At 35.9% G+C, this 18516-nt stretch overlaps 1 protein-coding gene across 1 annotated transcript in view; it reads right to left on the bottom strand.

The window, feature by feature from the left end:
- Positions 1 to 18516, bottom strand: part of angpt1.L (angiopoietin 1 L homeolog) — a 192877-nt gene that overhangs the window by 26582 nt on the left and 147779 nt on the right. The window contains exon 7 of the mRNA XM_018268208.2: positions 16882 to 17048. Coding sequence (XP_018123697.1) covers positions 16882 to 17048 — 167 coding nt within the window. The remainder of the gene's footprint in view (positions 1 to 16881; positions 17049 to 18516) is intronic.

Below are 18516 nucleotides of genomic sequence, written 5' to 3' on the forward strand. Positions count from 1 at the left end.
GTTGCACTGTAATGAGCACATAATCAGATGTTGGACATTTCTGGGGTCATGTATTTAAAGACACTTAGTTTGCCCAAAGACAGTAACCCATAGCAGCCAATCAACAGGTAGGGGCACATTTATCAAGGGTCGAATATCGAGGGTTAATTAACCCTCGAATTCGACCCTCAAAGTTAAATCCTTCGAATTCGAATATCGAATTCGAAGGATTTAGCGCAAATACTTCAATCGATCGACCAAAGTAAAAACGATAAAATACTTTGAATCGAACGATTTTAATCGATCGATCGAAGGATTTTTCTTCGAACACAAAAAGCTTAGAAAAGTGATGGGGAAGGTCCCCATAGGCTAACATTGTACCTCGGTAGGTTTAAACTGCCGAAGTATGTAGTCAAAGTTTTTTTTAAAGAGACAGTACTTCGACTATCGAATGGTCGAATAGTCGAACGATTTTTAGTTCGAATAGTTCAAATCGAAGTCGAAATTGAAGTTCAAATCGAACTTCAAAATTTGAAGTTTTTTATATTCGAATCCTTCACTCGGCTTAGTAAATGTGCCCCGTAGTGTTTACTAGTCACCTGTTTAAATGCAAGCATCTTATTGGTTGCCATGAGTTACTGCTCCTGGGCAAAATGAGTGCCTTGTATTACATATTGGGGTTCATGTATTAAAAAAACTGTTGAAAAATCAATAATATCTAGTTATTAGGACAAAATGTGATGTAGTATCGATGAATCCAATTTGAATTTCTTCAATTGGTATATCAAAGTAATTATATTTTTATGAAAAACTTTTTTTATAATTTTTAACATCAGGTTCCATTAACAGCACTAGGTGTCTCTGGTGTGTTGGAAACAGCATACAGTATAAACAACTGAGCTGCCGGCTACATTAGTAAGTACCCTTTGGAAATACATGTGTTTAGATTTGGCAAAAACATTGTAAGTGTGCCACCTGGGAATTCACTGGATATATTATAGAGCACAATCTGAGGGAATTCCAACCGGCATTCAGTATACAGTTGGCAAGGACTCAATTCAGAAAACGGTTATTGAAGATGAATTCTACAGCTGGATAATAGCTGTAAATAGATTACGCCTGGGTTATGCTTATTAAAGCACTGGAACATGGCTCTCATGATCAAACTCTATGCTTTTATTTATATTACTTTATTTTGGTTATGCTGTTGTGTGTGTTTACTAGAGCAGCCACATCATTTGTAATTCATTTTGATCTGGACAAATGTTACCTTTGAAACTATTAAATCCTAATAAAAGACAGATGAAAACAAGAAAGAATAGGAGCTTTAGTAACTAGGATGGGCTCCCTGTACCTCGGAAGAAGCCAAAAATGCCTTTGGGCCTTTGGCCATTAATTAATACCTAAAAAAAATCCTGTACTAGTATTCTGTTGCAGACCTCTGCATTAAATATATATAACAAGTTAAAAATATTAGCTCATTGATTCTCTTTAAATGTGAGTATAAATAAACCTTCTACTTTGAGAAGGATCAGTTGGTAACTACATCACAAATAGAACAGGGCCCAGAGCCAAAACTTTCAGAAGGTAGCCGTGCCAAGAAAGACAAGTGTACAACACTGTAAGGATACACCACTTTAAGTATCTTTGAACTCCTTCGAAAATAGCCATCAGGAAACCTAGGCACATTTATATAGGTTCCTGAATAGCTATATCCCTATATGCAAAATATCAACAATATAAAAAACATTTTCCAGTTGCTGAGGCACAATTAATACATAATTCAAAGTTTCAGTGGATTCTTTATCCACAGACCACTAGGGCCATGTACATTCACATTTAAGGGTTAGATGATAAGTTAGAATAAGTTATACAAAAATTAGCCGCACAGACCTCAGCGTTCCCATTGCTTCAATGATTTATTTCAAAGAAACAGACACATATTCCAGTTAAAGTAAAATTGTAGTTTTTATTGGATCCACAAAAAAAAAAGGACCAAGGCCTTAAGCGCTGATTAGGGTGAAAGGTGTAATGCCTTCGTTCTTCTGCCTGCTTTTTAATGTGGAGCCAATAGATCATATGATAAAGCAGTGGTCATAGGCATAACTGCTATGTTAGATGACCGATTTGGTGGAAGTCACGCTAAGGGGCCGATTCACTAACTTCGAGTGAAGGATTCGAAGGTAAAAAATTTCGAATTTCGAAGTTTTTTTTGGGCTACTTTGACCATCGAATGGGCTACTTCGACCTTCGACTGCGACTACGACTTCGAATCGAAGGATTTGAACTAAAAATCGTTCGACTATTCAACCATTCGATAGTCCAAGTACTGTCTCTTTAAAAAAAACTTTGACCCCCTAGTTCGCCATCTAAAAGCTACCTAAGTCAATGTTAGCCTAAGGGGAAGGTCCCCATAGGCTTGCCTAACTTTTTTTGATCGAAGGATATTCTTTCGATCGTTGGATTAAAATCCTTCGAATCATTCGATTCGAAGGATTTAATTGTTCGATCGAAGGAATTATCCTTCAATCGAACTATCTGCGCTAAATCCTTTGACTTCGATATTCAAAGTCGAAGGATTTTAATTCCTAGTCGAATATCGAGGGTTAATTAACCCTCGATATTCGACCCTTAGTGAATCGGCCCCTAAGTCTTTGAGGGGAAAGGAGGGTTGATGTGGGCAAATTAAGGAGACCAAATCAGTTTTAATGAAGGAAACAAGAAGAAATCACCTCTGTTTATGGAATGAAATGCTGAAACCATTTTGAAGACCAGAAAATCCCTTAAAGGCTGGAGGTCCATTTAAATGCCTTTAATAAGCAAGGTAATCCTTCCTTATTAAATGAATGGTTAGGGACCAATGCTATACATAGAAACATAGTAAGTTAGGTTTAAAAAAGACTCGCCACTCAAGTTGAAACTTTAAAATCTATATATAATCTGCCTAACTGCTAGTTTATTCATAGCAAGGCAAGAAAAACAATTTGAAGCCTCTCCAAAAATGACTTCTAGACTCCAAAAAGATCCCCGGATCACCTTGTACTATGAGCTATCATTCCTAACCCTGTATTCCCTCACCTGCTAAAAAGCAGAGCAATCCAACCCCATCTTAAAGCTATCTAACCAGTGCAACTGATTTAGGAAGAGAATTTCAACTTCACAGCTCTCATTGTAAAAAACCCCTTCCAAATAGTGATGGGCGAATTTGCGCTGTTTCGCTACGCCGAAAAATGAGTGAATTTCCCGCAAAATTCTCAAAACTGCGAAAATTTTGCTCAACTGCACTGGCGTTCCATTTTGTTATGCCGGTGGCTGGTTTTTTATGCCGGCGGCCGTTTTTTGGAAGCCGGCGAATTTTCACAGCGGCAAATCACGCAAATTTGCCGCGAATCGCGCCTGGCGAATAAATTCGCCCATCACTACTTCTAAATATTTAGATGGAACCTCCTTTCTTCTAATTGGAATGGGTGCCCACATGTCGACTGGAAGGACCTACTGGTAAGTTAAATATTAGAGAGATTATTATGTGACCCTCACATATTTATATTTAGTTATATCCCTCGTTAAGCACCTCTTTGGCAGGGTAAACAACCCCAACTTGGCCAGTCTTTCTTTTATTACTGAGACTTTTCTTACCTTTTACCAGCCTAGTTGCCCTTCTCTGGGCCCTCTCTAATTCTGTAATATCCCATTTGAGCAATGGAGACCAAAACTGTACAGCATATTCTAGATGGGGCCTTACCAGCACTCTGTACAGTGAAAGAATAATCCCCTCCTCCCGTAAATGTATGCCCCTTTTAATACCATATTCCTCAATATAATGTTGAAAGTAACAATATAATAACTTGATGATGTAAGACCCAAATAAGTTAAGGAATTTAGCAAATAGTTATACCCAGTAAACTATGCTCAAGGAATCTGTGAGGCTACTAGCATGAATGGAGTCACTAACCAGGTAAAATCATTCCAATTTCTGTCAGGACAATTTATTTTAAAGGAGAAATAATTCTTAACAAAGAAGTAAAGTAGAACTGCTGCACTTTATTTTTTGAAACTCTGTACTTGCCCAAGGCCAACATAGCTCTGAAGTGAAAATCTGTGACTCTGAATATGCCCCCAGTAGCTCCCCATCTTCTTCTCTCCATTATATCATATGATACACAACTTTCAGATACATATTCTGTTTTAAATATGTTTTAAATCTTTACAAATTTCCTTTTCTGCTACGGTCCAAATATTTTTTTTGATGTAACATTCAGATTTTATGCCAGTTCCCATTTACGGTACAAAGACAATTCAGCAGTGTGAGAATTTTAAGAACAAACTTGGGAATGAAGTTATCACAGATCTTCTAACAAAATCTGCAACATATTTTCATGGGAATATAACACCACATGGTACTTATGTTATTTTGGCACAAAACTGCATAAAATAACCCTCTGAATTGCAGTTCATCATAATTGTTAATAAAAAAAATTAACCATTGGTGACCTAGAAAACAGATTTGTTTAATGTACTGTAACATGTATGTAGATTTCAGAAGCTGCCTTCTATGTAAAAAAATATTTGATGACAATTTAAAATAAACTTTTAAGGGTCTTTATGTTAAGTAAGTTTGTGCTGTTAATAGAAAATCCAGTAATGGTGAAATGATGTTTGTTGAAAACATCCATCTTGGAATGTTTTAGCTCTCAACAAAAAAAAAAGTCAAATAAACAAGACAAAAACTCAATATTATTACAACAGAAGCTAATTATTCACTTTGGTTATGATTTTTATATTTATATATATGATTTTTTATTATATTTTATTTTAAAGGATTTTTATATATAGGCAACATTTATAAATACATTATTTAAATGGCCAGGTGTAATTTAGATTTTATAAAGAGTGGTATTGATAAGGGCAGCAGGATACAGGCTGAGTTGGAATTAATCTAATGGGGAGGCCCATTTATCCACATTTGAATTTTAGTGGTTTTAGTGACTTTTTAAAAAAATTTGATTAAACTCTATTTCTCTAAAATCACACATGCCTTATTAAAAATCCCAATTTAAAACAATATGAATGAAAAATACAACATGAAACCTCTAAAAATTTGAGATTCAGACAATTACTAGTGAAAAAAATCCTAAAAGTCTGAATGGCTAAAAGAAGGTTCAATAAGATAAGCGCAACTCCCATTGATTTCTATAGGTCCTTGACTGCTATTATTCGCCAAAGTTTTGTATCACAGTTTTTCGTGGTTTTTAACACTTTATAAATCTCAAATGTTTAGAGTTTGAAGATATTCAAAACCCCACAAATGTTTAGATAAAAAATGAGTGTGTGCCTTAGATACTGCTATACAAAGGTGGCCTAGTCATCAGTGGAAGCTAAGATCTGTGTCCTTCAAAATCAACCTGGTTTAGGCTTCAGTTGCTACTAGTTTATAATCAAACAATTAATCAAAGACAAATGCACATCACACTGGTGGTGAAAAGGTTTATGCTATAACCATTATTATCTGAAACTATTGATGCTTGAGTATCAAGGGTAGAGCACTCTAACAGATGACTCCTCATCTCCACTGGGCCCTCACAGAAGTAGTGAAGGAAGGGTCTTCAGGATTAAATATAACTTAACTTCACACTACTTATTTCTTCAAGTAGAAGAAATAAAGAGGAGGTACTTTCACTGTACCAAACATTGAAGGAAATCTCAATACGTCACACCGGGTTCACAATAGGGATGCACCGAAACCAGGATTCGGTTCGCGATACGGCCAGGATTGGCCTTTTTTTCAACAAGTTTCCGATTCGGCTGAATCCTTCTGCCCGGCCGAACCAAATCCGAATCCTAATTTGCATATGCAAATTAGGGCCGAGAAGAGAAATTGTGTGACTTTTTGTCACAAAACAAGGAAGTAAAACATGTTTTCCCCTTCCCACCCCTAATTTGCATATGCAAATCAGGATTTGGATTCTGTTCGGTATTTGGCGGAATAGTTTGCGAAGGATTCGGGGGTTCGGACAAATCCAAAATAGTGGTTAATCCATAGTTCACAATGAGTTTTACTCACACCACAGATGGCTGCTCTCAGTGTACCAGATTCATCAAAGGGTGCTCCAAGAGATTTCCTTGTAGTGTCTACAATTTAGTGAGTATTCTTTGAGGAACTACCTCATGCTAAGCCTCCTTGGTTGAGCATGAGCACAAAGGTGCTCTTACTAGCTGGCACTGTCAACACTTCTATAACATGTGTCACCTACTAATATATTTCCCTTTTCCCTGACTTCTCTTAAGTTTGTTACCTTAGGGCTAATCATCTTACTGAAGCCTCCTAACTTAGTTTCCCTTCCTCAAGCAGTATTCACCCCTTCTACAAATTATGGAAAAATCCCTTATTCAGAAAACCCCAGGTCCAGAGCAATCTGGACAGTTCCCCTTACCTATATATATATATATATATATATATATATATATATATATATATATATATATATATATATATATATATATATATATGCACTAAAACCTTGTTATGAATATGAATATTATTTCTTTTACCATCCAATTCCAGTGCGTTTTTGAGACTCTGCTATAATGTTACTGATCTCTCTGGTGACGGGACTTTGTCAAATCAGATTATGTGAAATTCAATCAGGTTTAGAGACTCCACAAGATGCATGGGGGAAACACTACCACACATGGGAAAAGTGGGAGATTAAAGGAAAACTATACCCCCCAAACAATGTAGGTCTCTATTAAAAGATACTGAGTAAAACAGCTCATATGTAAAACCCTGCTTCATGTAAATGAACCATTATCATAATAATATACTTTTGTAGTAGTATGTGCCATTGGGTAATCATAAATAGAAAATTGCCATTTTAAAAAATAAGGGCCGCCCCCTGAGATCGTAAGATTCACTGTGCACACATACAAACCACATGTTAGGTCACATGAGCCAATTAACAGACAGAGTTCTGCCTTTTGCTTCCTCACTTCTTCCTGTTACAGTTAGTGTTGTAGTATTTCTGGTCAGGTGATCTCCGAGGCAGCACAGAGACCATCACGAAATGGTGGTTCAAGGCAAGAGATGTAAAAGGGCAATATTTATGTAAATATATATTCCAGTTTGGTAAGATTCTTTAATATGTCATTCAATTTGATATAAACTATCTGTTGCTTAAGTATTCATTTTGGGGGTATAGTTTTCCTTTAATCATACTGGGAATAACGGCTCGCAATCCTGACTCTTTTTCCAGAGGCCGATGGCTAATTACAGGGCAAGAGAGATCAGCTCTTGATTAAAGTAATTGGTTAAAGATTTTTGTTTTTATTGTTTCATGATAGAAGCCACATCCCTTTTTTTGAAAAGTACCAATTGTGTTCCAGTGCTGACTGTGCTTTTCCCCCTAAGATTACATACAATTGCCAGCATTTTATTTGTACCCTTAATAACAAACTTCAAACTTAAGACTTCACACAGGAAATGTCACATCTAATACTAAAACAATTCCCTCTCTATCTCTCATCGCTATCTCTCATTACAGACCCAGCAAAGCACAATTGCCTCTTTAATATTTACAGCATCAGAGTCTTAAATCTTAACCCACTGGGTGGTATGAGCATCACTTCAACAGAGAACCAAAAGGAGGTCACATGAAACATAAGGTTGCTACTCGCTGGTCACTATAAGTCTATTAAAATAAAACTTCATCTAAAGCTATTAGAAGGAAACGTATGAAAAGGTTCCTAATAATATAGCCGACAGCATTTAAACCTGTTGGTGGTTAGTGCCTGCGAGTATATTTATAAATATTCATGTATCAAATAAACAATGTGCCGACTCGTTAGTATGGCTCATTGGTATTGTCCTTTTACACAGTATAAAGTCTGGCAAAACATGACATGTACGTCCACTTTAATACTGTTGAATTCTGAACATATTTAAACATATAGCTCTGAGTGTTACAACATAGTCTTCCAAGTAAAAGCAAAAATTTGATTTCAGAGGTTGTGGGAAAGTCCACAAACAAACTCTGACACAATACAGAGGAAGTAATGAGCCAGGATCAGGGGTGTAGGTCACGAATGGTAGAGACTAAATCGAGAGGGTGTTTTGACAGTGTTTGAAAGAAAACTAGACATAGAAATCTGCATTCAAATATGCTTCCGATTAAATCAGAATTGCCTGTTTCTAAGCAAATGACACAGCGGAAATCACATCAGTTCAAAACTCTACCCCTCCCAAATAATATGTGTTCACAATCCCTGAATAATATGAAATAAATCAAGGCCGCAATGTGAAAAAAAATACTTTTGTGTATACGTTTTTATGTTTTATGCTTTTTTTATTTTAAACTTGCTCACGTAGGTAACAGAAAACCTGGCTAAATCTGAGTAAAAATGAAACCCTATACATGAAAATAGCATCCAAGATACTATATGCCTACACCATGATTTAATTTATAGCGCCCTTGTAACTGAATAGCTTGTTACATAAGCTCTCGGTGCCCTTGATATAGCTGACAGTTGCAAGTGTGCCAGCCTTCATCATAAATGACCCCTGCAAGGTCTTACAAGTCTAGTGTTTGCTTGCTTTCAGTTCAATACTTCAGTTCAGTTATATTTATTTGCAAACAAATTGTGTGTATATTGTTACTGTTCAAAAATGTTTTAATAACTACGAGGGGGAAGATTTCAGGGCTGGTGCTGCATTTATATGCTTTCATGCAATCTCTTTCTGCTAAGCAGGTGCCAAAATGAATTATGGTGGAACTAAGTCCTGCATAAAAAAAACACAAACAGACTGTTAGGCATATTTCAACTCCCCTGGTGTCACTTGTAACTGATAAACAAATAATCTCATTGAGTGATTTGCTATTAGCCACCCATTTTGCAAGTGTTTTTCTTCTTAAAAACTAGACCATTGATAAATGAAGGTGTCTCTTTTCTGTAACCACATTGTGCACAATAATAAGGGGCACATTTACCTAGGGTCGAATATCGAGGGTTAATTAACCCTCGATATTCGACCGTCGAAGTAAAATCCTTCTACTTCGAAGTTGTAGGATTTTGCGCTATTCCTACGATCGAACGATTAAATCCTTCGAATCGAATGATTCGAAGGATTTTAATCCATCGATCGAAGGATATTCCTTCGATCAGGAAATTGTTAGGAAGCCTATGGGGACCTTCCCCATAGGCTAACATTGGCCTCGGTAGGTTTTAGGTGGCGAACTAGGGGGTCGAAGAATTTTTTAAAGAGACAGTGCTTAGACTATTGAATGGTCGAATAGTCGAACGATTTTTAGTTTGAATCGTTCGATTCGAAGTCGAAGGTCATAGTCGAAGGTCGAAGTAGCCCATTCGATGGTCGAAGTAGCCATATTCGACCATTCGAATTTCCTCTATTCCTTCACTCGAACTAAGTAAATGGGCCCCTATATACATATATATATATATATATATATATATATACACATATATATAGGTATAGAACCTGTTATCCAGAAACAGTTATCCAGAATCTTCATACCAAAATGCAGACAAATGCAGGCAAAACTCGTGCCACTTTTTTCTCGAATGCTAGCTTAACTAAGAAAAATTTGAATAAATCTTCCCGTGCATGTTTTTTTTTGCAGGAAAGAAAGTTGCATGCCAGCAAGAATCTCATTTTCCCATTCATTTTCAATGAGTCTTAAAATCTTGAATGTTTTAAACTTATGTTTTAAACTTAAACTGGGAAAATGAATAAATAAATCCTCGTCGGCTTTTACTTGCCTAGTTTTTTCTGGTGACGTTTCGTGTTTTTACCTATAATGAATTCCGACTATTCGAGGTTTTGGAAAATACTTGCACATTTTTTCCGCATCCGTGTTTTTTTCTCTGCGTTTTTCTCAAATCGAGGGAAAAAACGCCAACTCGATTTTTGATAAATCAGTCTAGTAGAAAATCATGTAAACATTAAATAAACCCAATAGGCTGGTTTTGCTTCCAATAAGGATTAATTATATCTTAGTTGGGATCAAGTACAAGCTACTGTTTTATTATTACAGAGAAAAGGAAATAATTAAAAAAAATTCGATTTGGATAAAATGGAGTCTATGGAAGACAACCTTCCCATAATTTGGAGCTTTCTTTATAACAGGTTTCCGGATAAAAGGTCCCATAACTGTACTTGCTTATATAAAAACCTTGATCAAAGCTCACATTTTTGTAGGAAACCTTAGGGACTTGATCTATTATAAAAAAATATGATTTCATTGATCTTTCACACTGCCAACTAATAATAAAGGCAGCACAGAATAAGCATGAGGGATTTAGAGGCAGACAATACAACTCAACTAGGTATGTGCGAATTCTTTCTCATGATTTGTGGCAAAATTAATAGTTTTGTGAATTTTGCTAAAATGTTGTAAGAATATTTATTTTTTAGCTGGAGAAAAACATGAAATAAATGTCTACTGGCTTCAAATCATTTGGCACAGGAAAAAAAATGCATGTTGGCGCAATTTGGAGCAAGAATAAATGTGGCAAAAATTTATATTGAATCCAATGCTTTTTGCAAGATAAAAAAATGTCTATAGACATATAGCTAAGCAAAGTTTATAATTTAGTACAAAGATGGATACAAAGTATGTCTGGAGACTGATATATTAACATATGTACTTACGTTTCACAAATGCAGTTGCCACAGCAACCATTAAAGTCTTTGCTTTAAGCAACCGATGTACCTGTAGGAATTCTTTAACATGCTCTTCAACAATGTCTGCTTTGGTCAGTCTATTCCTGCCTCCAACCAATTAGGAAAATCAGGCATTTTTGTTTGTAGGTATAAAGAACAAGAGGTTTGCTCTAGTACAGAACATATGGATTTCATGTAGATCCTAGTCACTGGCAGGTACAACAAAGAACCAGGGGATAATGTTTCTTCCTCTTACACAGTGGCTCAAAAACGCATTCCATTGTTTACAACCCACGTTATACAAATGGGATATCTAACCGACGACCCAGTAGCTGGATCACAACGAATCTTAGGGGCTCATGTTAAGTACAAACATGTAATACAATGTATACTGAAAATGCAGCCTGATTTTTACTGCGTGAATATATCCATGAGAACAAATGAAGCAAACTATATCTAGACAGTTCAGATGGCTCACCATGTCCCTTTATCTTTTCCATTCAAATAAATGCTCTAACTTGCTGCTACATGTTCTGCCATAGTGCATGGTGTGAATTGTGTGAGGTTTGTTCTGTCTTAAGATCAGTAATTAAGATGCCTAGTAACATAGTAAGTTAGGTTGAAAAAAGACACACGTCCATCAAGTTCAACCTTTTATGTCTATATATAACCTACCTAACTACTAGTTGATCCAGAGGAGGGAAAAAAAACCTTCTGAAGCCTCTCCAATTTGCCTCAGAGGGGGAAAAAATTCCTTCCTGACTCCAAAATGGCAATTGGACCAGTCCCTGGATTGGAACTTGTACTATGAGCTATCTCCCATATCCCTGTATTCCCACACTTGCTAAAAAGCCATTCTTAAAGCTATCTAATGTATCAGTGAGTACGACTGACTCAGTAACATATTTTATTCACTATTAGACATTAAAATATGCACAGTATTTTTGTCTATTTTCCTCCATTGCTTAAAGTGAAGACAGTGGATTTCACCTCCTGGCCAGTACACATCTAGCTTATATACATATATACTTGTCAAACCCTGTTGTGTTTATCAAAGTCACTTTCAATTATTTGTCATATTTGGTGACTTGATGATACTGATTAGCCATTCAGACACTACGTGACTTTTTAATAGTCAAGTCTCATTGACTGTCACATCAATTAATGATTGATCCAAGGAGTACAAGCTAATAAAAAGCCTTAGCCAGTGCAGTTTCTTTAACCTCCCTAGAGTAATTAAGCCCTTCCATTTAACTGTCACATCCAACTCAGAGGAGTTCACAGTTTTGTCACATTCAACTCTTTTCAGAAGAGACAGCCATCAAGGTTTTTCTTTATCATAGAAAAACCTTTTCTAGAATTTACCCCTGTAATCACTGGGTAGCAATGTTATCTTCAGTTTTATATATTTAGCTTTTAAACGGGAAAAATTTAATTTTTAGAGATTTATTATACCACAAAGCTGCTAAAAATCCAAATCCGAAACTCCATCTCAAATTTGTTAAGGTCATGTAGAAGTCAATGGCAGATGACCCTAAAGATGTTTCTTGACATTGTGATCCGCACTGCTTTTCATCCGAAAAACTATAAATTCAAGTTTTTGTGTCAGTTGTACAATTCGAATTGATGTCCAAATTTGTTACAATGTTTTTTCGTTTTACTTTAATGACTTTCGAGAAGACTTATTGATGAATTAGTTAAATTTGTGGATGGGAGTTAGGGCGACTAAGTTTTAATAAAAAAAAAAAAAAATAGATAAACTTGAGTTTTAGTAAATAACCCCACAAGATTTGAGGCTGCACTTGTGTAATAACCATGGCAACAGAAGTTTTTAGTGTTTTACAGGCCGGATGTGGGGTGGGGATTTTGAAAAAGGGTCCTAGTGCCCCAATTCTTGTGTAATCTGTGCCATGATATTACAATAAAGTAAATATTAAAGAGAAGAAGCTGAAAAGACGTTATCTGTTCAAGTATGTTCACAAATGTGGTGTGCAGGGTAATACAGACTAGGCCAAAAGTCTGTTGAAAGTATCCTTACACTGACTGTGTTATAGAGTTTTTTTGGGGTTTGTGACATAAAAGCCATACTTTTATGCATTCAGCCATAGTGTAGACTGAATATATAGGGGAAAGGACCTGCCCTACTCTGTTCCAAGGCTTCCAAAAAAGGCTGGTCCTCATTTAACTGGAGTCTAAAAACGGCCTCAAACTGACAAATAATGTTTGTTAAGTTTTGCCAGTTTCAGACAAACTGGTTTGAAATGAGTCAACTTTTGTAATGGAAATTAGTCATGTTGGTAAATCAATTTAATTGACTGGTAAATGCCTGTTTTTGTCAAACAGTTGAATAAACAAATCTCCACACGCGCATGTAGGGTCACCAAGTGATCCAGGCTTTGATGACCCAGTTAACAATGATAAGGATATATATTTGAGTCCCTATACCAATATGATGGTATAATGCTACTACTAATGAGATAACACATCTCCAACTGGAAATTATATACTGAATAATACACTCCCGATTGTAATAAGCATGGATATTTTAAGCCACCGAGGAGTTCCATGGCCATTTAAAGGTACTTGGCCTGAAGGCTCAAGCTTTTATAAGGGTCATTAATCTCTGATGTCTCTTGTATATTATAAAGTTATAAATGATAAAAAAAGGTTATACATTAGCTTTGTGCCTTTGTATGGTCATGAAAGTACATCATCAACATCTTTATAATTTCCAGTAGGTTGTGTATTATCCTATAAGTTCTAAGGCTAATTTAGGGCTAATTATATCACAACAAGAGGAACATATTTTAGAAGATTGGGTTCATGAAATAGTTTATATACATATTTTTAGCCTTAATTCTGTATTGTAAATGACCAGAAACAGAGTGAGAGTCAATTAAAGTGCTTTAGCAATATGTCCAACATAAACAGACTTCTGCATCATAATTTACATTCCACATGGTGGAATTATAGTTGCTGGCAAAGAAATTTATAATTTTATGTTATGCATCAATTACTATGTGTGTAAATCCCTGTGTGTCTCTAAACGGCGGAGGTCTTAACAATTGTATGCATTTATCACTGTTAGCATTTATTTGTTAAACATATATAACCTCAGGACAATGACACACTGGTCTATTTCAGTCACATTTTAGCAACCGTTCAAAATGGCCCTCCCTATGAGAAATGTCTAAAAGTGCTTAACGGTCAATAAAGTGTTGATAAATGGGGAAAAGAAGGTCAAACTGCTGAGAATTCTTCTGATAATCTGCCCTTTTCTTTGTTTTATTTTGTTTTAATTTTCTATATGATAAGGTTAGCTTTTGTTGCTGATTTGTGCTAACAATGTTACATTACATGACAATGTTATACATTTTAATAAATGTATAATTGTAATTGCATTTTCCAAGGATCATCACTTACAGAGGCACAAGATAACATGCAATAATTAAAGCAATTGCCATTTCATTGTCTATTTAGTCCAAAGTAAACAGGAAGGTTAAACATAAAAGACAGTTGGGAGTGGGCACTTATTCAGAAATGCTTCAGCTTTTTCAACTCTCTGCAACATTTTCAGATTCTTTAAAGTTTCTTAGATACCAGCTAAAAAAAATCTAGTTCAAGGGCAAAAGTCTTTTTTTTTCAATTTCACATCCCAGTCTTCTATTCCATGTTTTCTCAAGCTATTTCTGTAAGCAGTAACAATTCTGACATGAGAATAAGACAAGATCTGCTTGTTCTTGGAGGCTTGAGGCTTTGGGTCACTATAGTAACCTCTCACTTTGCAAAGTCATTTTTGCAATAGAAAAGGGGTTTTGAAATACATTTTCTTTAAACAGAACTTTATTAAGCGCAAGATGTAAAACGTTAAGCCTGAAAGTAGCTTATTGCGTTTCAAGAAACTGCCACTCGATACCTCGGAGAGAGGAAGAACATAGCATTAGATAAATGAGGTTATGTTAAATAAAGACTGGTAAACATGACTGCTGGGCTATTTCAAACTGTGATTGATTTAGGGGTTGCAAACACCACGAGGAAGCTTTGCAATGAGATAAGAGGAGACAGGTCAGGTATCTTGAATGTTCTAATGGATCTGTTTCTAACTTTGCTCTAAGCTTTTCACACTCAGCTGAAAAATATTTAGCCCTATGATGTGTGGCTTGCACACTGTTTTCTTTTCAGAAGAAAAGGGAGACTGTAAGACAAGATGGAGACAGAAACACAGTGGGGAGTCATTTCTAAACAGTGAACAAATTTGCACCTTGGTAGTAACCCATGAAGGCTTCTTTACTGATGATTCCATTAAGTTGTTTGAATGCTCAGTCAAAGTAGGATCATTGTTTGCCATGAGAAAGTTGCATCTATGTTAATGAATCTTTGATTCAATAAACATGTGTAATATACTTTATTTAACCTCATTAAAGGAACAATTCATTTCAATATGTTTAGCATGAGCCAGATAAATAGGGTTTGCGCTGAAATATGACCAGCCTTTTCAATTCGCATAATAAATTGATGTCTTTATATTTATTTTCCTGTAACAAAGAGATAATGTGTATTGTTTCATTTTTTACACTCATTGCCTACCCTTCCTTCCCCTGAAATGAGCAATCTTAAATTGGCCTCCAGACCGAGTAGGCAGCTTATTGGCCCACAAATGGTCTTGCCGGGGCAATACATAGGTAATAATCAGGCCTAAAGCATATCTGCCTGTTCATGGTCAGCTTTAAATTGAGATAAAGTTTGAGTCCTTCTTTCTCAGTAATTACTGCATTATGGGGAAGATCTAATGAATTTGCTTTCTCTCTCAATTATTCCAAGAGGTTGGATCATGTGTAAATTGAAAGTTATCTACAGTTTGTTGATAGTCTATATAATGAAAACTATGTTTTTAATTAAACAATTGACAATGTATTTCCAACACAATTTCTATTTCTATCTGGCTCTTGTTTAATATATTCATTTTACACCTTTAAAATATTGTTATTAAAGTATTTCTTTAGATAATCTAATTCTTCTGTACAGTTGTGCTGTAAGATGATACTCTGAATTCCTTTTATGCACACTTCTCCTTTTTAGAATTTGGTTGGCACCTTATTTTAAAGCTACTCTAATTCTTTTTAAGCCTTGAATACTAGTAGGAGGCTCCTCTGTATAAAGAAGTCATACGTTGTCAAGATGTTGATAATGCACATTCGTTTCAGTCAGATACAGCCCCTCGTGTTTCTTTCTGATGTTTGAAGCCCTCCTGTGTCTATTTCCTCTATAAATTATACCGTCTCATCCTTTGGGATGACATGAAAGGCTTTTGTACTTCTGAAACACTGATCTTATATCTGGAATGTGACTGCAGGTTGTAGCAGCTGCTCCTTTATTTGCTGAATACATACAGATTTCTTACAGCCTATAAATGTGAACTAGGTTGGAAACCTTAAAATGCATCACAAATTGAAACCTGGACTATTCTGCAATCGATACATTAGAATAGGCTCCTTTCTAGCAGTGCAAAGGGCTTCACTTCAGGACACAACCAGTGTTGCAAAAAAACTGTATATATCACTATAAATCAATCCTAAATAAATGGTAATTTTACTATTTTATAATAAAAGAAATACCATCTATCACAGTAATATTCTGTTGCATTATAAAAGTTGGAAGTAGTGATGGGCGAATTTGCGTCATTTCGCGCAAAATTCGTTTTTGATGCTGGCGTCCGTTTTTTTATGCCGGCACTCGTTTTTGACGCCGGCGCCCGTTTTTTCGAAAAAAATTTGTTGATGCAGGCAAATTTTTGCCGCGAATTTTCGCGGGCGTTTTGCGAATTTATTCGCTGGCGGCGAATCGCGCAAATTCACTGCGAATTCGCGCCTGCCGAATAAATTCGCCCATCACTAGTTGGAAGTGAAGGAGAGGAAAGTAAAGACAAGTAAACACACATGTCTTTGAAATCTTTATATTTTAGTTGATTTTGACCATACATCCAGATGCATTTGTTCAATGAGGCTTGGAACATTCACTTGCCACAACTATACACTGTTGGAAGGATGGGTGTATTTTATATGGAAAGAAAAGATGACAATATCCCTTTATAGTATATTTCCCGTATGTGTAATATAAGCACGTGTGCTTCATTAGACTGCAAACACTTACAAACTGCCAAAGCTAATTAAATACACAGCATATTTTGAAAGTTTGTCAAAGAACATTAGAATGTCTTTGTATCTTACCTGTAGTTCTGCTTTTCATTACCTATGTGAAACCGGTCATAGTGGGAATGTGCACGATTTCCTTCCCAGTCCGTTAAATCAATTCTCAGAGTGTACTGCCTTTGGCTGGTTAGTGCGAAAATAAACTCATTTCCCAGCCAAAATTCACCAGATGGGCTTCCAAACCCCTAGGGGGAAGTGAGCAGAACAAAATATATTTAGCATTGTTACAGAGTATAATCATTTTACATGGTCATTCTGATTCCTTGGATTTAATAGAAAAGAGAAATTCTTTTTTAACTGGTCATTAAAACATGCAGGTATAGGGTATTCTGTGTGCATAGGAGTCTGATTTATCTTCATATATATTTACCTAAAGACACAAAATAAAACAGCTGCCTTCCAATGCCAAGAAAATTGGATGAATGGCTAAAGTTTTTCTGACTGGGTTGATTAATAGAAGCTTTTTTTTATGAAAATTTTAAATTGTTTGATGTGGAGCAGGACATCTGTCAAACGATGTGGCCAAAAAGGCTAATTTTTTTCATGGCCAAGGCCCTGGATATTGTGAAACTACACAAAGAAAACTAAGAAGACAAAGATATAGTTAAAGGCCAAAAGGGAGACTGTAAGACAAGATGGAGACAGAAACACAGCGGGAAGTCATTTATAAACAGTGTACAAATTTGCACCTTGGTAGTAACCCATGAAAACCAATCAGACAATTTCTTTCAGTGACCAACTTGCAGCTGTCTGAAAAAAGCTAATCACTGGTTGGTTGCTATGGATTACTGCACAGATATAAATTTGCCCACTGTTTATAAGTTAACCCAGTGTTGGTTGATGAGTGAAATTCCTGTGGGTAACAAAAACTAAGGGCTAATATGATGCATATTTTATAATATGAAGAGCATCATGGTGGCTCATCAGCCCTGTTATTACTCAATAAGTACCAGGGAGCTTCAAAAATGCAAAGCGAGTCTCTTGTGGTTGCCCTGTCTATATGGATTAAACATTCTTGAGCCTTTATAAGATCCAACCATTCAAATTCAGCCTATGGGCTCCCAGTATGTTAAGGGATTAACACAAGCAGCCAATCAGAAAAAGCAAATGTGTATCAATCCACACTGATAATGATATAACTGAAAGTGCTGTATCCTTCCCCGAGTTACTTGCATAGATTAGTGATGGGCGAATTAATTCGGCAGGCGAAAATTTGTGGCAAATTTCCGCGTTTCGCTGCCAGCGAATAAATTTGCCAAACTGCCGGAAAAATTTGCTGGCGAAAAATACGCTTCATCAAATAAAAAATTAGAATAGTTGCACACATAAAAATTGTCGCGCGAAAAAAATATTACGGACGCCTATTGACTTTAATGCATTTGGACAAAATAGGTGTGCATATAAAAATTGTCGCAGGTGTCTAAATTGACACGTGTCAAAATTATTTTGACCCCCATTGACTTCAATGCGTTCCACAAATTTTTGGCGAAAAAGGACAAATTCGCCATTAGTCACTAGTTTAGATACTTGTATGGTAACTAAATTAGCTCCATGTTTCACTCACGGTGACAGCTGTAAAATCAAAGTCTAATAAAGATTGTTATAATTAAGCTCAAGATTATTTCATGGCTCATGATAAATGTAAGCTTAGCT

Source organism: Xenopus laevis, chromosome 6L (genome assembly GCF_017654675.1).
Source record: "Xenopus laevis strain J_2021 chromosome 6L, Xenopus_laevis_v10.1, whole genome shotgun sequence".
Classification (NCBI taxonomy): domain Eukaryota; kingdom Metazoa; phylum Chordata; class Amphibia; order Anura; family Pipidae; genus Xenopus; species Xenopus laevis.